This window comes from Neospora caninum, chromosome X (genome assembly GCF_000208865.1).
Source record: "Neospora caninum Liverpool complete genome, chromosome X".
Taxonomy (NCBI): Eukaryota; Apicomplexa; class Conoidasida; order Eucoccidiorida; family Sarcocystidae; genus Neospora; species Neospora caninum.
Window position 1 is genome coordinate 6146116 of NC_018396.1, and position 20130 is coordinate 6166245.

The 20130-nt window shown below is 60.5% G+C and overlaps 2 protein-coding genes across 2 annotated transcripts; both read left to right on the forward strand.

Moving 5' to 3' along the window:
* Window positions 1-1451: 1451 nt before the first annotated feature.
* On the forward strand, window positions 1452-3003 carry NCLIV_051980 (hypothetical protein; the record flags this gene model as incomplete). The annotated part of the gene is made up of 2 exons (XM_003884751.1): window positions 1452-1533; window positions 2471-3003. 2 exons carry the CDS (start codon window positions 1452-1454, stop codon window positions 3001-3003), a joined length of 615 nt encoding a protein of 204 aa, XP_003884800.1.
* A 4138-nt stretch (window positions 3004-7141) lies between these two features.
* NCLIV_051990 (uncharacterized protein) lies at window positions 7142-20130 on the forward strand (the record flags this gene model as incomplete). The annotated part of the gene is made up of 6 exons (XM_003884752.1): window positions 7142-13204; window positions 13468-13653; window positions 13842-13985; window positions 14330-14392; window positions 14930-15022; window positions 15316-20130. 6 exons carry the CDS (start codon window positions 7142-7144, stop codon window positions 20128-20130), a joined length of 11364 nt encoding a protein of 3787 aa, XP_003884801.1.

The window sequence follows — 20130 nt, forward strand, 5'->3', positions numbered from 1 at the left end:
TCACGCCAGCTCGCAGCGGCGCTCTGTTCTCCGCCCGCCTGCTCTCCTGTCCTGTGTGCCGAATCTGAGTCGCAATTCGTTCACTTCAGAACGGATACACACGCAAATACGTGCACCTGCGCGTTCTTTCGTTTCCCTGTGTTTCGGTCGCAAGTTGACGTCCTCTGTGGGCACATCGGTGCCCACCTCCCCTCGCGTTTCGGTTCAGTTCATCCCGATTTTCTGAACGGCCTGGCGCGCCGCCGCTCTGGGGAAAGAGCGGAACTGAGACGGACAGGAAAGGGTTGCTTCACGCCGTGTGGTGTTTGCCGATGCCCGAAAGCAGAGGAGAGGGGGATGTGAGTGCTCGTGCGCTCTCTTCGGACTCTGGGTCGAATTCCTTCGCCAAGAATCGCATATCACCGCTTTGCCTATTCACAAGGGGGAGCGCCGCACGTCGCGCTGTGGTGGTTTCGCTGAGCATTCTCCCTCCCTACTGCGAAGAGTAGAAGCCGGTACCGCCGCAGGGAGACAGCCTGGGGTCTCGTTGGCAACTTCTCCATCTTTTTAGAAATATATTTCTCTCTTTGATCGGAAAGCTCGGCTCGGTTTTGATGCTGGGACTCCTTGAGAAATTCCATGGAAAACAAGTTGTGGCGTCTCGCGACACATTCCCCGACGGTTTCGTGCCCGAGTGTAACGTTTCGTTCCTGGTGTGGACGGTACAGTGTCCTTCGTCCTCTCTCTCGAACTTCGTGTCCCCAGGGACGTCGAATCTCAAGTGAAGAGCTCGAGGTTTTCGGTTTCTTCACGCGACGGGCAAAAGACTCTTGGACAACGAACCCCTGCCGCGGGTGTCCTTTACGTTTTCGGGACGGAGCCTCGCAGTTCTACCTCGTGCGGTTCCCACGCCTGCCATTCTTCCAGATTTTTGCTCGTTCGTCATTGTTGTGTTCGAAAGTCTGTTCTTTTCCACCTTTGTCTGCTTCGTAGCAGACTGCCGTGGTCGGTGGAATTTCTTTTCGTGCCTCGGAGTTGCATCAGACAACCACGCAAAAACCACCACGACCCCCGCCGCCGTTGTACCAACGTTCTCGTGTGCCTTTTCAGCTCTATACCGAGAAACTGTGCTCTCGTGTGTGGTTATCCTTTACTTCCGGAGCGAGGACTGAATCGCTAAGGAGGACGACCGAGGGTTTTCCGACCCAGTTCGTTAATCGTCCCCGTGCAATAAACTGTGTGCGTCGCGCCGTCCGCTTCTTGGTGAACGAAAATTCCTGTGGTGTCTTCTTCTTACTTTCAAAACCTTTTCTAAGCTTTTCTTCTGTCTTCTCTCCCGACAACCGTTCGCTTTTCGTCCCAGAGAAAAGCTCCGCACCTCGCCGGGTCTAAAGAGTCACTTTTCCGGCATCATCCGGTGAACAGAGGTTTTCCTCTCGTCTTTGGGCGTGTCCTCCCATTCTTTCCCCAAAATGCGGACGACTGCAGCTCAATCTGAGGAGGATCCCACACAGAAGGCCACCAAAGTGGCGGCGGAGGAAGAGGAAGTTGACGGTGAGTCACCAATTTGCTGTCAGTCTCACCCGCCTTACCAGCAGTCCAAAAGCTGCCGTCATCCTCTTGAGAAAACTTTCGATTACTGCGTGCGTAGGGGAGTCTGCCAGGTTTTTTTTCTATCCCTGGCACTTGCGATAGCGTCTTGTCTCCCGAAACTGTCCAACTTACCAACTGCTGTGCACATCCATCGGTTCCGACGCGGAAGCACGTCGCCGTACCGCTTACGAATTCCCTTGCTTCGACTTCAAATGCACAAACACAACTTGATGTGGGATGAGGCGAGATCCAACTGGGAGTGATACTCTCTGAGTCAGGATTTTCGGAAATCTACCAGAGTTTTCACCACATTGTGCTTGCCGAGATACACGAGTTCCGTTTCGACAGTAGGTGGTATCGCTTCCATAGAGAACCTATGCCACTGTAGGTCCAAGAAGACGGGTACAGTGCTTCTCTGTCTCAGTGAAGAGACTTTTAACCTAGCTACTTTTGAAGTGTTCGGTGCGCATACACCGGCCTCCCAGACTGTGCGTTAGGCGACCGGATGCGTTGTTTGGACCGCGTAGTGGAAAACTGCGACCTAGGTTGCTTTGGCACCTTTTTTCACTCAGTGTCTGAATCCCTGCAGAATGTCTGCTCTGTCTGTGGCGTTTTCCACGCTTCCCTTCGTGGTTCTGCTCAGGCAAGTCGACGACGCGTGGTTTCTCGAGTTGCCTGCCGTTATGTGTTGTGGGGTTGCCTGCCAAGTGTTTGTCCCCGCAGACGGCTGCATCGAGCTCTGCTTTTTGTGTTCCTGTTTTCTGGCTTCCGCCTCTTCTCATGTGGAAGCCCTGTCAGCTTCGCCAAAGAAACTCGCACGCGCCTTCTCTCCTGTTTTTTTGCGACGCGTGTGCTGTGTCGAAAGCGTCTTCTGTCTGGTGTCTCCCTGTGTGTTTAGAAGTTGAAGACGACGGAGAAGCCTACGACGAAGAAGACGCAGAAGGCGACGATGTCGAAGAAGTGGAGGAGGTTGAAGAGGAATACGTTTCCGACGAAGAAGACGACTATGAGGGGGTGGGGGGCAAAGAGCTGGCGGGGAACGGCCACGGCGTGAAGCGGCGTCGCGAGGAGGGCGATGAGGAAGAAGACGAGGAAGAAGAGGAAGAGTTTGTTGATGATGATGACGAGGATGACAGCGATGACCACCCCAGCGACGACGATGAAGAGGAGGAGGACGAGGAGGACGACGATCCCGAGGGTCCGGAAGGTTCAGGCGTCCATTCCCCTGCAGAAGATGACGAAGAAGACTACGAAGAAGACGGCGACGAAGGCCACGCCGTTGCACATGGCTCGTATCCGGAGAACGCGAACGCTTCTCAAGACGAAGGCGATGAAGAGGAGGGAGACGAGGTTGAGGAAATCGAAGTTGGCGAAGAAGACGATGACGAGGGCGGCGACCCCGGTCCCGCCAAACGAAGACGGGCGGCGTGAAGTGCCCAGACTCACCGTTTCTTAACAATCGTTTCGGACCTGACAAAAGTTGTGGAAAGCAATCCATTTTTTTCACCTCTTGGCAGATACTTGTATCTTTTGTATCTGTGTAGAAATAATATGCCTTGCCTGTGTACTAGATCATGCGTACGGTTTGACGCGGAAGCGGTAAGCTGTTCCTTTTCTTTTTTTGTTCCGCCCGTTCGCCTGTTCGTGTCGGGGGCGTCGCGTTCCTTGCGGCAGGCCAGCTGCCACGGCCTACACAGCGAACCAGAGTCGTCCCGCAGTTCTTGCTGGGTGTGTCAGCTATCTTGTTCTTTTGCTTTGGGGCGTCGCCCCGGTGCTGTCCGTGGGTACGTGAATCAGTTTCCTTCGCTTTCCGCGTCGCAGCGGTTCTTTCCCTGCCAGGTGGAAGTTGAACTGATTTCCAAGGAGCTGAGCCGCGTTGCTTCCTTTTTTCTTGCCTCTCCTCGTTCTTACCCGCTGGGCATGCGGATGCGTGGGTTGTATTCACTCTTTTAACGTCAAATTCCAGGCTTCAAAGCGCGCGACTGCGTTCGCCAGAGACACACGAATGGGCGTTGAAGAAACCGAGGCATCTCAGTGCGACTCGACACGCAGCCGCACACTGTGAACAACAGGCAGGAATGCAGCCGGCGATAGTGTTGGAGTCTCCCCTTTTTTTCTTACCATGCTCTACTAGGTTTCAGATAGACGAGCCATCGGGGGTAGCTTTTTTCCACTTGCCACGTCGTCCGTGAAAGACGTTTTCCGGCCAACCCCAAATGTGAAGAAGCATTTCTGGACAGTTTCGTAGTGGCCGCCCGTGACCGTCGGCAACTCGCGAGAAAAAACCGTTTGACTAGAAAAGCTTCTGGTCTCCACGTGTGGCGGAAGAGAGTCGCTGCCCCGAAACGTCCTCAGACAGGCTTCGCCAGCTGGTTCTCTTGGGCGTTGTCGGGGTTTCAGCGGCACCAGGTTGATCGCCTCACGGCTCGTTTGCCGACTTGCCACTCGTAGAAAGCGGATACATCACATTGGATGATACACAGTTCTCGAGATGCCTCTGTGCCGGATGCACAGCAGGAACAAGCGTAACAAACGCTGTGTCTACAGACGTAGATATATCTGTTTGTCGCACTTGGGCTTCTTCGAGTTCTACCGTAGGCACGCGTCTGCGGATGTTTCCTGTTTTTTTGGCGTCACAGTGTGCATCCGGGGAAGCCCCCGGTGTGAGCCGGGGATTTGGGGCCAGGGGAAGCACAGTGCACAACGTTGCTTGGGTTGTTGCGCTCAGTGTGGTTCATGCAGCGACAGCCACGGCGAGACTTCGCAGAGTGTTCGGCAACTGGGTTGTAGGGGCCCGTGCCGCAACTTTTCCGAACCGCCGGAGACCACAGAATTCACACACACATTGTCAATCGTTGAGAGCAAACACAGAGCATTACTCACTTTTGGGGAGGCATTCACCATGGAAGGGAAAAGGCAGGCTATTCAACTTGTTGCTGTCCGACGGCGGACCTGCCACAGCAATACACGGTAGTGGCAAAACGTGTGTCGCTGGCGCCCGAGACGCGTGTCCCACCTTTACTGCAACGGGAGCGGCAGCGAAACGGGTTCTTTCCTTTTGGCACATCCCCGTGTAAATGGTGAGGGGTAACGATGGCTGCAATTTATCCCTTGCCCCTCGAGAGCTCGTGGCAGGGAACGCCTTGGAGCGTATACAGTCAGTTTCGCTAGCTCGATTCGCTCTTCACAGGAAGACGTACTGATACATGAGCCTCATGAGCACGCACCAATGATTCTTCTACACATCTGGGCGCCGTCGCAAAGAAAAAGGGTGGCGTTGTCATTCTGCAAGACGGTTATCCGCGGATCGTTCACCGGTATACTGTGCTGTGGAGTGTATGTACATCGAGGATGTAATGGCAGCCAACTTCAGAAAGACGGCGTAGCACACTTAGCATTATTTGCGGCGCTTCTGTGCTTGTGTAGATTTGTTTTTCCCAAGGTGTGTATCTTTGTGAAAACAGGTGACCCGACGAACGGAATCCTGGGACCTTGTCGCAGCTGGGCAAGCACAGAACAAGGAGACGGTCTCATCCAGTCCTTCCCTTTTCCCCTCTATCACTTTCTCTCTATGTTTCGCTCACTCTGGCTGAGTGCCCCAGGGATGCAAGTCGTCTGATAGCGCCTTTTTGGGGCTTTCTGTTTGGTAACTCTCTCTGCATGCGTGGCTGATAGATCTAACAGCGGGAGGTCTGCCTGGTGCTCGACGTCTCTAGAAGATTCTTCTTTTCCCTGCATTATGGAGATTTTCTTAGAGAGAGGGGAGAGGCTGTCTACCGTTTTGGGGTGCGAATCACTTATCGTGTTCGTTCTTTGTCCAGTTGTTGCATCTATCGAGACGACCTCGAAAAAGCGTAGAACGCGCAACGCTCAGTGTGTCTGCCGTTCTCTTGCCCCTTGGTCATGGCCTAGAGAGTGTCTCCTCGCTTGCCGAGATTTCTTTTTTCGCTTTTCGTTTCTTTTTCGTTAGCGACATGGCGATCTGTCAAGAGGAAAGGACGGCCAGAAACAGGGAAGAAATGCCCAGCATCGACCAGAGAGTGTAGCGGCCTCGGATGGCCCGAGATTTCTCAGCGGGTTCGCGATTTCCTGTTCCCCTCGTGGTGGCTTCGCCTCCTTTCTCCTCTCTTTTTCTTCTGTCTTTCTCTGTCTCTTTTTATATGGGAAACCAGGTGGTTCTTGCTGCGTGCAAGGCTTCAGCGTAGGCTTTTGCAGCGAATTAGGAGAAAGCATCGCGACAACGCGCGGTTTCCCTTTCGTTACGCGTCCGAGAACTATGTTGTGACACAGAGGAGGAGATCTGTGCGTTTTCGTCTAGACACACTGCGTTCGTCGATCTTTTCAAGTGCTTTCCACTTCGTCTTTCGACTCGCGCACTCGCCCCTCCCGTTTGCCGCAACTCTAGCACAAACGGATCCTGCCACGACTGCTGCCGTTCACATTTGGCCATTCAAAAGCGTTTTACCTTTTTGCACAGTTTTCAACGTTTCTCCTTTTCAGCTTGTACCCGTCTCTTCAGCTGCGTGGATAGGCTCGTTGCCTCTCGTATTTCCCTTCTCTGTAGAGCTGTGTCGGGCCGCGTTCCTTGCACACTACAGACACAGCACGGACGACCCAGGCGTTTGTTGCTAAAGTTATTCTAAAGGTTTCTATTCTGTTTCGATCGCCTTCGGCCTTCTTCACGTCCAACACTCTACTTTCTCCGATTACCGTTCACTGTCTCTGTCCTTCTCAGTGTGTCGGGACCTGTCCTCCCCGTTTCTCCATACCGGCAGACTTGTGTCCTTGAAACGACGCGTTTTTTTTTCTCATGCGGATTCGTGCCTAGCGTCGGGATTTCTCGCTTCTCCTTCACACCGATTTGCGACTCTCTTCTCTTGCACGCCTGTCCATCGCTCGCCCTTGTATTGTTTCCGGTTTGCTCCGTCCGGTCGCGTGCGTGTCCACGGCTTCTTCTTTCACCAGGCTCTCTCTGAGAAGGTGCCCGTGCTTTCTGTTCGGTTTTCCTCCGGGAGTTCCGCCTGGTAGCTCCGGGGCCGGAAATTTCGTCTCACCGGTTCACCTGGCTCCGAAAACGCAAGACGGAGACGACGTCGGCGAAGAAGGGAAGAGACGGATGAGGCGGGATTTCGGGAGAGGCGCGTGGAGCCAGCCTGCCTTCTGCCAGCTGTATGTACACCCTAACGTCCCAGTTGACCCGTTACTCCCTGGGGCCAGCACACGTCCGAGGGAGAGGAGGAACAACACTTGCATCTGAGTTATTGCTCGCGTTCATATCTGTCGTGCGCGAACCCGCGAGACGTAAAAGTACAAACAGGCTGGGAGGCCGTCCACTCCTTTTTGTAGCGGAGAGAAGCCTGGGGAAGTGGACAAGCAACCGAGAAGGCGGGGTAGGAGAGGTGCACAAAAAAACGTGTGATGCGTTTTCCAGGAGAACTGTTTCCGACCCAGCAAGAGAATCTTTCGGAGGAGAGAAAAGACCCGCGGCGGTCCCTTCCCCTTTTTCCGCGTGCACGTTGGTGCACGTCCTTGCCGGCTGTCTCGTCTCGGCCTCCGTGTGTTCGTCGCCATGGATTGCGAATGGGGCGAGAGAACTCTTGGAGACCGCCTGGATAGCTGGACCTTTTTCCGAGGCCCAGAAGGGCTGGAGACAGCGCCTCCAGGATGGGACAGTCTGTCGCACATTTTCGCAGACCCTCTCTGCCCAGCTGGCTTGACGGCCTCGCAACTCAAATCACCTCTCGAACACAGAGCGGCGCCTTCTCCGCGTCTCGCCAGGTGTGTCTCTCCGTCTCCTTTTGCCCAAGAGTGTGCAGGCCTCGGCCTCGTGTGGGGAGAAGACGGGCTAGATGGGTCTCGACGGGGCCCGGTAACCTCGCCCGACCACATGCAAGCTCCGTTTCCGTCCCCACTGTCTGCTTTCCCTTCGCCCGCGCAGGGTCGCGGGTTCGCGCGCTGTTCCCGCATGCCGTCCCCTCTCTTTTCGGGGGCGCACCCCGTGCCTTCTTCGTCACGGCTTCGCTCCGCTTCTCCTCTCTTCTCTTCGGGTTCCGCTTCGCACAGAGCTGGCGGGGAAGATCGGCGCGTCGTGCAGTGGCTAGAGAGCCAGGTCAACGATCCCCAGAGTGTGCACTGCTTGCGGGGCGGTGTGCGGCGCGTGGCACGGACGGTCTCGCTGCTGTGCGTCGCAGCGGCAGGGGGCCAAGACCGAGATGAAGCGAAACGCCAGAGAGGCGCAGAAGGGAACGTAGATGGAGACGCGGCAGAACCGCCCCAGCGAGAGGCAAGAGAGAGAGACGACGCGCAGGAGAGACGCATCCGCGAATCTCGTCGGGAACGGAGCGGGGACGGGCGCGACCCTGCGGTGGGCGGAGACAGAGGGAGAAGTCCTGGGACAGATCCCAGGTCGAACGGGCAGAGAGGAGACCGGGACGCAGGAGACAGTGAACGTTACTGGCAGAGAAGGGGGGGACTGGAAGGAGAGGGCGACCGCAGTGCAACCTGCCACGTTTCCGCGTCCGCACTCGTTTCAGCGGTTCAAAACAGCCGAGAGAACCTCAATAGCTTGACAGGTGTGTTGACCACCCTGCGGCTGTCGTCGAAAGATGATGAAAGCGATTTCGATCTGCCGCTCTTCGTCCAGTCCCAGACTGCACGCGAGAAACACCACCAGAAGTCTCTAGAGCTCGGGAGAATGCTGGTCGGGAGTCCCGAGTCGGGCTTTCCGCCCGGCCTGCAAATCCCCGGAGTGTATCGCGGGTTGAAGGCGTGTGCGTCGCAGAATCCACAAAACGCGGAGGCTTCAAAGGAACAGGCAGAGCGTCTCGAGGCGCCTAACCCCACGCACCGATATTTACCTGAGGGGGCCGGCAGAGACGAGGAGTCGGTCGTGGAGACCGAAATTACGGAGCAATTGCTGTTCAACGCCAACGCCGCAGTCGAGGGGACGACGCTTTACAACAATCTCTTGTGCGAGTCTGGTCCTCCAGGAACCTGGTCGGCAAATTCGTCTGTGCTTGTCCCCGCAGGCTTGTCGCGGCATGGAAAACGGGGCACACAGCCCCTTCCCCCTTCACCTCTGTCGTCTCCAGCTTCGACTTCGCCGTCCGCTGCGCGTTCGACGGGTGGCGTTGTGCAAGCGGAGGGAAAGGGGAGTGAAGCCGAGGCTGGAGGAAACGAAGAGCCGGCCTTGCGTCCCGAATCCAGTGACGCACGGAGTGCGAAGATGGCAGCAGGCGACAGCGGCGAGACGCGGAGAGAAAACGACGCGTGTCCGAGGCGAGTGATGAGCAGTGCCCCGGCCGACGAAGACGGCTCGTCAGGAGGGGCTGGAGACGCCTCTCACTGGGACGGGGCAGAAGGCAGAGAGGACTCGGCTGCCGACGCCGTCGACTGCCTCCGAGCGGTGATTGATCGGAATATCACGGCGCTTCCAGGGTTTATGACCGTCGGCCGATACGCGTGTGATTTGTTTCCGAAAAGCTCGCGTGTCCTCTCGGAGACGCGTGCGCACGGCTTGGCAGGCTCCGGCAGACCTCTCTCGCCGTCTCCTCCTTCGTCTCCTTTTTCGGCGCGAGCCGAGGCAGCCCCCGCGGATGTCCTCGCGGCGCGTCTCGCACGCGCCTTGGAAGGCGAGCGACTGGCAAGCGATTTTTCGGATGCAACGGCCGCGTCAGATTTGGGCGACTTTCTCGAGGGCTCGTGCGCGCCGCAGGCCTTCCAACGGGGGCGACAGGCCGCTGCCTCGGTTCGAGGGGCGCGAAGAAAACGGGTCGTCGACCAGGGACCGTCTCCGCCTCCGTCCTCCCCTGCCGTTCGGGATCGGTCTCTCGTCAGGTGGTCCCAACGCCTTCCGGTCTTCGCCACGCATCCTCTGCCGCCCTCGGCCACTCGGTCGCGCGACAAGGACCAGCCGCGCAGGGAGGAAAGCGCGAAAGATCGCGCGATGGCGGCTGAGGCGGAGCACGCGTTGGCGGGGCGAGACGTGCCTCCATCGCATGGTCTCGAAAACACCGGTCTTCAACGCTCAGCGGAGCAGAGAGACACAGAGACGGGAAGGCCTGGCGGCACCCAACATGGAAACCTGGCACAGGTGAAAAAGGAGGCGGCGGAAGAGCGACCCGGAGACACGCCGAGTGGGACGGCCGGAGCCGCGCAGGGAGCAGAGGCGACGGAGACAGGTTCCCGCCGCGCAGCCGGGACCGCGAAGGGACGCGCTTGGGATGAGGGGGCGGCGCCGGCGACGATGGCGACCGATGAACGGTTTTCGCCTGAGGCCTCAGACTGCATGCAGCGCGATGCCAAGCTGCCACAGTCTCGCGTGCACGTGAGCAGTTCGACAGCCGTCGGCCCGTGTGAGCCTGTGGACAGCGCGATGAAAGCGGCGCAAACTGACAAGGACGCGGACCACCACGGGGGTTCGGTGTGCGCGGAAAAAGAGAAGCCTTCTCAGTTTTCTGGCGCTTCGTTTCCTCCCGGGCAAGGTGCCCAAGACGAGATGTGGCGTGTCGCGGGTGGGATGTACAACGGATGGAAGGGGACGTACGACGTGTGGATCTATCGGAGAGTCCCGCACGCTCGAGAAGGAAAAGAAGACGAAAAACGGAAAGACGGAGAGAAGAAGGCAGGAAAAGGAAAGCCTACTTCCCACGGGGCGTCGCCGAGCGCGAACTCGAGCAGCGACCCGGCGCCTTCACCTGGAGCCTGCGAAGCGCCGACCTCGGCTTCGGCCCCCGGACCTCCCCCTCGTGGAGTGTCCACGAGTCCATCGAGTGGCAGCAAGAGTGAAGAGTCGGGCGACACGCAGGGAGAGGCGCGGGGCTGCCTTCCCTCGTCTTCGTCGCCCCTGGACGCGAAGAGGGAGTCTGGGTTGCCTGCGGCCGGGGACCGGATGGGGAAAACTCAGGCGGAAGAGGCTTCGAGCAGCCCCGCGCCTCCTAGCGCATCTGACGCCTTGGCGTCGAGTCAGCGGAGCGGGGAGACAAGGGAGGCAGGTGCCGCAGGGGACAACGACGAGAAAGGCGAGGCGAGAGCAGGAGAGAAAGATGAGCCCGCGCCGCTTCCCGCGTATGAATGGCGCGTGAAACGGTTCTCCGCGCTGATCCACGGCCACGAGAAGGCGTCGCGACTTGCATCCAAGTACTGCGCGTATCTCGAACGCTTTGGCAGAATTCGAGGGCGGCTGTCGATCTGCAACACGTGCGGTCGGGAAGCGTGTCCTGGATGCACGCCGACGAAGAAGAAAGCTGGAGGCTTGGATGCGTCGCCTCAGTGCAGAAACGGCCGGGACGGGGCCCACGGCGCCGGCGGGGCCGGCAAGGCTCCGAAGCGCCGTTCTCTGGGCAAGAAGGGCGCTGCTGGGGCGGCTGGGGCGGTCGGCGGGGACAAGGCGAGGAAAGGCACGAGCGAGGACGACACGGAGAGAGACAGACAAGACCGAAGAGAAGAGAATGGAACTCCGGAGTCGCCCCATCGGAAACGCCCCGCCGAGCGGCGTGTCGAGAAGCAGGAAAAGGAAGGCAGAGAAGAAGACCGCGGGGAGGGAAAGAACGCCTTTTTGTCTTCAGGAAAGACCAGCTTCGAGAGCTCCCACTCCTTGGCGAGTAACATGCGATCGTCTTCGTGCACTTCGTTTGAGACGAAACGTGCTTTGTCGCCCTCGTCGCTCGCCGACGGAGGAAAGAGGGAAGAAGGCGCCAGGGGCCGATCGTCCCTTGCCTCTGATGGGCCGTCGAGAGACACCGCCCCTCGGTCGCACTCCTCGAGCGCCTGGGCGTGTGGAAGTTCCAGGAGAGGCGCGAAAAATCCCGGTGAATCTCTCCGGCGGACCGCTGTGCCTACGCTGTTGGGAGATAACGGAGTCGTCCCGCCGTCTCGTGCGGAGACTCAGGCAGAGGCGAGTGCTTTGCAGCAAGTCTTCGAAGTCTACTCTGAGGCAGGTGAAGCGTGGGAAACACTGGCGTCGCCCGTCTGTTTCTCACCGTCTGGCTGTCTCGCGTCGTGGGACGCCGTCGGGTTCCTCTTGGGTGCCAGGCAGACAACGGCTGTGGCCCGACTCGGATCCGGTAGGATGAATGAAGCCGGCAGGAAAGGGTCGTTGGGCGCACTCAACTCAGGAGCCTCGTCAACGCCGAAAGGCAAGGGGCTGGGAAGTGCAGGCAAAAGGGACAGCGTCACGCTCTCCTTCCTCGCGCGCGTCTGTCGGAAACTGAAGCTTTTTCTTCTCCTGCGCTCTCACACTGGTGCCTCCCGCGGCCTCCCTGGGGACCCAAAGTGTCTCTTAAGCGCCCAGACTGTGGATGGCAAGCCTGCACCTGAAATCGCCGGCTCTGCAGGGCGAGGCGAGGGGTCGGAGCCCGGTGCGGGCCCCAACGCCGCGGGCGGGCCGCTCCTCCGGCCGCTCGGTTCGTCGGCATCGGGTTGGTCGCCTTCCCGACAATCCGACGCACGAGCTGTCTCATCGCCTACGCCCCAGGGAACTTCCCCCGGCCACGGCGTTCCGTCTGCCAGGTCACCTCGACAGGCTTCCTCGCCACTGCCGCTGGAGCCGGCCTCGCCGGGAAGTCCCCTCTCTCCTGAGGCGTTTGCGGCTGGTGTGCGCCCGCTGCTGGAGACCGCGTGGCCCCTCTGTGTCCCTGGGGCGCCTCAGCTGGACCCGGAGACGCCGGATCCGCAACTCGCGTCTTGGCTCTCGCCTGCGGTCAAGACGGAGCCCAGCGGCGCGTCCAACGCAGAGTCGGGGACCGTTCGAGGGGGGCTTTCCAGTCTTGGAGAACCGCGGTCCAGCGCAGCGCCTGCCGCGTACCCTCCCTCGGCCGGTGGACAGCTCCCTTCCCAGCCCCGAGACACCCCGCCGGGGTCTGCGGCGAGCGGAGGTCGGTGCGGCCTTCCAGCTGCATTCGACGGACCAAGTTCGAGCGGCGCGGGCTATTCGGTCTCACCGGGATCAGGCTTTCCCGCCTCCGGTGCCTCGCCTCACGGCTCTCCGTTCTTTCCGGAGCCTTACGGCTTCCACCCCGCTCTCGGTGGCGAGTTCGCCTCTCCGCGGCCGCACGGCCCCTTCGCTTTCCCTGGCGCCCCAGGAAGTCTCCCGCCCGGCGCGTCGCCCATGGGCTCGTCCAGGCCGTCTCCGTTCTTGGACGCTTCCGCCCGGGGCCAGAGTGGAGACTCTCGCCCTCTCGGATCCCTCCGTGGCGCGGCTGCCGGGGCGGGACCGGGGGGAGGCAGGGGACCGCCGTTCTTTGAGTCCACTGCGGAAGGCGACCGCAGGTTTGCGCCCGGGACTGGAGCTATGGCGACTCCAGACGGGGGCGTGAACCGCCGGGGCCCGGGCGAGAAAGGGCGGGCGCCGAACGAGGACGAGAAGAAGAAGGGGAAGAAGGCGAAGAAGAGTGGGCGAAGTGCGGGTATCGAAGAGAGGCTGTCTCGGGAAGAAGCGTACGATGTCGTCGTGGAAGACGAAAGTGAGGCGAGAAGACAGGCGGCCTCAGCGACGGAGACAAGACGCGAGGTCGGGCAAGGCAAGGACGGCGAAACGAACGGGACGAGCGACCAACCCGCAGATGTCCTTCATGGCTATTTCAAAGCGCGCGTCCGCAACAGACGTATCCGAGATGGATTGCTTCTTCGCATGGTAAGTGTGATTTCTGAAGGCTCTTGAGAAGCGACGAACTCGAGAGAGGGCAGTCTCCCCGCCTCCCGTTTCCAGTTTCGGCCTTGGCGGTCCGCGGTAGGTTTACGTCCCGAATTGCTTTGTGTGGGACTGGGGACGGGAGCGCTTGGGACAGTCGATGTATACGGGGGAGTCGACGAGGGGCGAGGTCGGCTTCCTGTCGCGCCTGGGTCGTCAGAGATATGTTGATTCGGTGTGCACGGTGGATCTCTCTTCTTTCCCAGACCGCCGTCCTCTTGGGAAAAGGCTTCTACGACATGGAGACTGTCGAGCGCGGCGCAGCTCGCCGACGCGGCGCCTGGGGCGATCTTGGTGAAGAAGAGGAATCAGAGACTAAGTGTCTCTTTTCCAATCCCGTCTCGCAGAAACCGTGTGACTTTATTCTCTATTTCGACACACGCGAAAACCGGGTAAGCTTTGTTTCGCCTTCTTCCGTTTGCGCTCCCTTCGTTTTGGGCTTTTTCGGCTGCCGGCGGTTCTGGGCCTCTCGGAGTCCTCGTCCGTCTTCTCTGCCCCGGTGTCTCGACTGCCGTCCGTGCTGTGTGCTGTGCCGGCCGCCCGCAAGTACACGTTCGGTGTGTTTTTCCTCCGCCCTCAGGACGCGTCAGTGGCCCTTTTGAACCAGGCGCTGCCTGCCGCGCCGCCGAGACTTCCTCCAAGAAATGGAGAGTCGCAAGGCCGTCGCACCCTTCGCCAGCTTTACGATCACTTTTTGGAGCCCAAATGCCAATGCTTAGAGGACGTAAGAAGCAAAGAAGCAACAGACATTGGTTTCTGAACTTCCCCGTCCAGACCTTGGGCGTTCCTTCACTGTCGCGTTCTTCCGCCACTGCTCTTTCTCTGCGGCTGACTTCTGCCTTTCTTCCCTCTCTTTCTTAGCGTTGCGCCTGGACACAGATTACGCGCAGCTGGACGACCTGCAGCCTGCAGGGAAAGGAGGCGGCCTTGTCTTCTATGGCGTCGATGCTATCTGGTTCGAATGTCGTCTCTCTGGACTTTACTTTTTTTCGTATGGTGGAGAGATCTCGGTAGCACCACCCCCGCCGCCTACACAGAAACAACTGTTTCTCCCTGTTCTGACTGCAGAAAACCCTGAAGGTGAAGCGCGGTGTAATCAACCTGTTAGGGTTCCCCCGCTTGTACGTGAAGGTGAGCCCACCCACTTCTGTCTCTTTCCTCTCTAAGGGATTCTCACTCTGGGATGTCCTTTTCCCCTCGTGGCAAGGCGGCGTTTGCAAACAACAGTCCCTTTGATTCGTCCGTGTCTTCCGGTGAAGACTTGGCTGCCTCGAATCGCGTCGCTTTGCATCGCTGACGCCGGCCGAAGGGAGAAGCCTGGCACAGCAAGTGAATAACCGTACGCCCCTATTCAACTATTCGCTTATTTCAGAGAAATGCTCTGAGCGAATGCATGTGGACATGCGTGTATCGCCACCTCCTTTTCGACATATATATATATATATATATGAATCTGAGACCTCGTGCGTGTCTTCTTGGTAGATTCTAGGTGCGCAGGGATCCGCGCTGACTGCTTCTCTTCGGGGCGTTGCCTCTGGTGGTTCGTTGATGAGCAGGGTTCCCTTGGAATGAAGGCTTCGGGAAGCGTGTGTCTGTACGCTCGTGTGCATATCTGAACAATGGGAGATCCGCAGATTCTCGACTTTTGTTCTATCCTCTTGTCTTCAGCTTCACTGCAGCATTTCGTGGGACGAACGCCTTTCTCTGTTTTCGTCTTTTCTCCACTGGCTCTGTCGTGAAGACGACTCGCTTCCTCCACCGGTAAGGCAGATCCAGAGTTTTTCACAGACTCTTTTTCGACACGCGTTTTCTGTGGACGCAGGGTCGGCTCTTTCCGCTGCGTTTTGCGGCCGTTCTTTCCGCCGTTTATCTCGGTTTCCGAAGTTCTGGCTGCATCCTTTCTCTCAGGCGATGTCTTTTGAGCGACCGCCTGTGCAGGGGCCACCCCGCGGGGGAGCCTGTGCAAGGCCGCGTTTAGGCAGGGAAAAAGGCGTCTAGACTTGTTTTTCTCGTCCACCTGCGCTGTCCTTGTGTCCCGTCTGGTTTGGCTGCAGTGGTCATCTCCGGAGCTGCATCCTGAGCTCTTGACTTACTTGGCGGAGTTGGGCCGAAAAGGCTTCGCCAGTGGCGGCGCAGCTGCGACTACGGCTGTGAACGCCCCAGATCTCCCCCTGGATGACGCTGCTCTGCTGGCAAAGAATACTGCACTGCTCCGGGCTTACATGCAGCAAGACACAGGCACCGCCGGATCTGGCTCCGCGGGCGTGACTCCAAGCGACAATGACCTGTCTCGGAAGGAAGAAGAACCCGAAGACACCGAGAAAGACAGCGCCCTTCTGCCTGACGGACTGGGGCCAGAGGGAAGTGGGAAAGGGGACGGGGAACGGGAGGAGGAAGACAAGAGGGGGGGCGGCGATGAAGGCAGCAGCTTCTGCGCCGGCTCGCCCCTTCGGCAGTCTGCCTCTGGGCCCCCGGCACCGGGCGAAAACGCGTCTCGCCCAAGCACGCCTCCGACGCCTGGCGGCCCGTCGTCTGTCGCCGCCGGTTGTGGAGTCGATCGCGCCCCTGCGGATGGCTGCGCCGACTCTTCTCCAGTCGCTTCGGAGCATGCGTCGCTTCTGTCTTCGCCTTCCGCCACGCGCGCTGAGGCTCTGTCTGTGCCCGGAGTCGGCCTAGTCGACCTCTCGCTCCCCGACGGCGTGAAGTTCGACAAGAGCAAACTCGCGTTCCGCTGCTACTGGCGCGAAGGCCACGGGGGCCTCTTCACGGTTGGCGCCGGCCCGGTCCTCTCGCCCTCGTCGGGCGGGGTGGGGGCCTTCTTGCCTTCGCGCCCGACCGTCTGCGCGGCGCAGAACAAGAGCCGCACGTTCAGCTGCCGCAAGTACGGCCTGTATCAGTCGCGCGTCCTCGCTCTTCAGGCGCGGCTTCTCTCCGAGCTGTTGTGGCCGCAGCCGCCCTCGCCGGCTCGCATCCGAGTCTCGGCCATCGCCGCAGTCGTGTATGGACTCACTGCGGCTCCGGTGCCGCTCGCCGATCCCTGGCAGGCCGTGTGTGGCGTGGCCGTCGCGGAGGACGCCCTGCGACAGCGAAGGGAGATTTGGAAGAAGCTCCTGGATCCCAGCCAGGAGCGGCCGGACCCCGCGCCTCTCAGTCAACTGTCTCTGCCTCCGGTCTCAGCGCCGCCTCGCGGCTTTGGGCAGGAACTCGCGAAAGGCTGCGACGGGCAAGGCGAAGGTTTTCCCTGCGGATCGCCGTGGCCAGCCGAAGGGGAGACAGCGTTAGGGGCCACGGGAAACCCACGCGGGTTCGCGTCGGCGTGGGCGACGCCGCACGGGAAGCCCGGCGGAGACACAGACGCGGCTGAAGCACAGAGCAACTACGGCTCCGATCCCGGAAGCGTGGAAGGCTCAGCAGGGGCGGGCATGCAGCCGCGATGGTGGCCGAGCAATGTCTCAGAGGCCCCAGGTGCGGGCCCCTGCCAGGTCGGACTAGGCGCGGGGCCTCCTTTGCCGGCCCCCCAGGGTTCCCTAGGGCCCGGAGGAGACGGTCGCGGCGCCAGAATGAGCTACGACCAGGCTCCGGCCGACAGGTCTGCGAGCGGGGCTCCACGGCCTCCTTTTGCTGGGCCATTTTCTGCGGGGTCGTTTCCCCACCGCGGGCCTTCGTTCTCAGCGCCACCGGCGCATCGTTCACCTTTCCCGCCGGGGCCCGGGACGGCGGGACAGAGGCTGGCCGTGGACTCGCCTTTCCTGTCCCTGAAGAGCGAGGCAGTCCCGCAGTCCGGGATGATGGCTCACGCATCCAGTTTCGAGAAGGGAGACGGTTCTCAGGAAAATCTTCTCGCTAAGAAGAGGAAGACCGAGGGACCCAGTGAACCCCCCGCCCCCGACGAAAGACAGGTTACGAATGCCTCACGTGGCAAGGCGCTCGATGCAAGACCGGCGGACGTTTCGGACGGCAGCGTTCCCGATGGCGGCTCGCCTCCGTTTTTCCCCCGAGATACCAACAGCGTCGAGGGCGGCCTAGCGCCGTGCCTCGGACCACACACTGCGAGCAGCGAAGACCACCTTGCAACACAGAATGCATCGTTCGGCTGTGGAATCAGTCCTCCCACAGGCTCCAGTCCTCCCGTCGGCGGCGGATTCCCCCAGCGTCCAGGGGGCGGCCCCACGGTGCCGTACTCGACTGCCGCGGGCGGGTCTTACGCGTCGGTCCCTCCTCACATGTCTCCCTTCTATAGGCCTGGTCAGAAGGGCGAGGCCGATTCGACTTTCGGGCACGCACCGCCATCCGGGTACGATCTCTCGGCGCCTTCGCCGTCGGTGTCCCCGAAACTTCCTGTCTCCGTGCCTTCATTTGGGAACTTGGACGGGGGCATGAATGCCTTCGCGTTGTTCTCCCCTGGCATGCATGGCTCGCAGGGACACGGACGCGACGCCCCGTGGGGCCACCATCTGGGGACGAGTCAGGGCGAGGCGCGCGGCTCCGAAGAGGGCTACTTTGGTGCCTCTCGAGGCCCGAAGACACACGAACTCGAGGAAAGCCTTGGAGGACAAGGCGAGGAAGGTGTGGGCAGGGAGAGACAGAGAAAGCGCCGAAAAAGCGTTGTGTCTCTGTCTTCTCAAGACGACAATTCCCTCTTCGCGCCGACATCTGCGCAGCCTCCCTCAGTGCCGTTTTCAGCGGGAGACGGCTTAGGAGACGCCTCTGGAATCCAAGTTGCGCATCAGGCGGGGCCTCATTTTTCGCACGGTGGGTCGCCTGCGCCGTCCGTCCCGGACGCGAACGCGATGGCCTCTCAGCAAGGCGCAGCTGGAGGCCTTCCGGAGGCGCCGACAGTCCCTTCAGAACTGGTGGACGGGAGCGTCAGGCGCCAGTCTGCGAGCATTCACGAGGACTTGCCAGCGTCGCGCGCAGCAGCGGAGAAAGCCGATTTTCCTGCTGAAGGCGCGCAGAATGCATCTGCCCAGCAGCTGTCGGCGGAGACGCTGACGTTCCTGTTGGGGGCGAACGTGGTGTGGGAAGAGAACGAGAAACGCTGGCGTGTGCAGGTTCGGCCGCCTTCGCCGCGTGGCGACTGTGACAAAGAGAGCACGGATGGCAAACTGGGGGGCGACAAGAGAAAGAGAAAGCGAGACAGCATTTCTTCGGGAACAAACAGAAGGTCATCTGCCGGGACCGACCCCGAAGACCACAAAGCGGGCACCCTCGAGTGGGTCTCCCTGGCCCAGCTCCATCAAGCGCAGAAACTGCAGAACCAACTCGTGGGCAAGATGGAAAGGGGAAAGGGCGAAGCGGGCGACGAAGAGCGACTTGGCGGGGATGGACGCGGCAACATCTTCTTCGACGCGAACGGCACGGATGAAAATGCCAAGAAGGCTGCACTTCTCAAAGCCAGGAGGTGGCTGAGGCGCCGAATCGTCCAGGGCCAGATCCTCGTTGCGGGCCTCAATCGGGACGGCCTCTTTTCCCCTCCGCCGGACGGACCCGAACGGAGCAGTTCTTCGGTGGGGACCTTCGCGGGGGGCTCGAGCGAGAGGCCCGTCGACCCCGCAGCTGTCCCTTCCTTGTCTCCTTTTTGTTCTCCGGCCCCTTTCGGCGCGCCGCCCGGGCCCCACAAGCCGTCTGCGGGCTTCCACCCGCAGCCGTCGGCGCCTCACCCTACCGGCGACGCATTCAGGCCTCCGACGCCGTTGCCTGCGCCGCAGGCGCCCCTCGACACTCGGGCGTACCTCGGCTCTCCTCCCGCCTACGCTCCGTCCGACATGGCGCGACCGCCCTACGGCGGCAGGCCAGAAGGCGTGCGGGAAGAAGGACGCGCGGCGCCAGAGCAGGGGCGTGCATTCTTCTTCGACGACGGGAAAGTGGACGCCCGCGGGGCAGCAGGCGGCCAGTTCCGGCAAGGGACGCGCGTTCTGCAGCCCCACAGTGCGCCTCAGGCGCGCTTCGACTTTCCCCAACCTCCGATGGTGCCGAGCGGGCGTGCGTACCGGGGCGTGCGGGGCGTCCCGATGGGGACTCAAGGGCAAGGAGGCCCCTCGGGGCCGTACTACATGAATGGGTTCGCCGGGCCGAGAGGTCCCGCCTTCTCGAATCAGGCTGCGCTCCTTCCTGCGTCCTCGCCGTTTCCGCCTCGAGAGTTCGCCGGCGGCGTGGGGGCGCCTGCTGGCGCTGGGGGGCGGAGCGGCGGAGACTCGGGGCCTCACCTCCCTGGCCGGAATGCTCTTCAGGTGCAGGCTGGTTTCTCAGGTCTGCCTGGGCCACAGGAGCGGCCTGGGCCGGGCATGGGGCTTCCCTCTGGCTCGCCTCAGGCTGTGTTTCCACACGACCCCGAACGAGGGGAGAGAGGGCCTTCTTTTCCGGGGGCGCCCACAGTGTCCCCTTCGGGCCCGTTCGCCCAGACACCGTCCGGCGTCATGTTCATGGGCAGGGGAGGGCGAGAGGAGCCAGGAGACCTCCACGCGAGCCAGTGCGGGATAGCCCCTCACCCTCTTGGAGGCCCACGGGGCCTCACACATGCGTCGCCTATGCCAGCCTATGGTGGAGGCACAGGAGGGGCCATGGTTCCGGCCGAGAGTGACGCCCGAAGAGCAGGCTGTGGGACGCCGGGCGCTTCCCATCCTGAAATGTTTTTGGGCCACGACAGACGGCTGCATCCTGAGATGTCTCCGCCGTCTGCGGCGCCATCCTGGGGATCCGCGGGTGCCGGAACTTTCGCGTCGCCTCCGGAGAACCGACAAGGCCTCGCCACGTGGTCGGAGGGACAGGCAGCTTCGAACGATTTCTTTGTTTTCCAGGGCATGAACATGCATGCACCCGGTCCCCCGTTCCACCCGGACTTGAGTAACCAAGCGAGAGGAGCCGGGTAG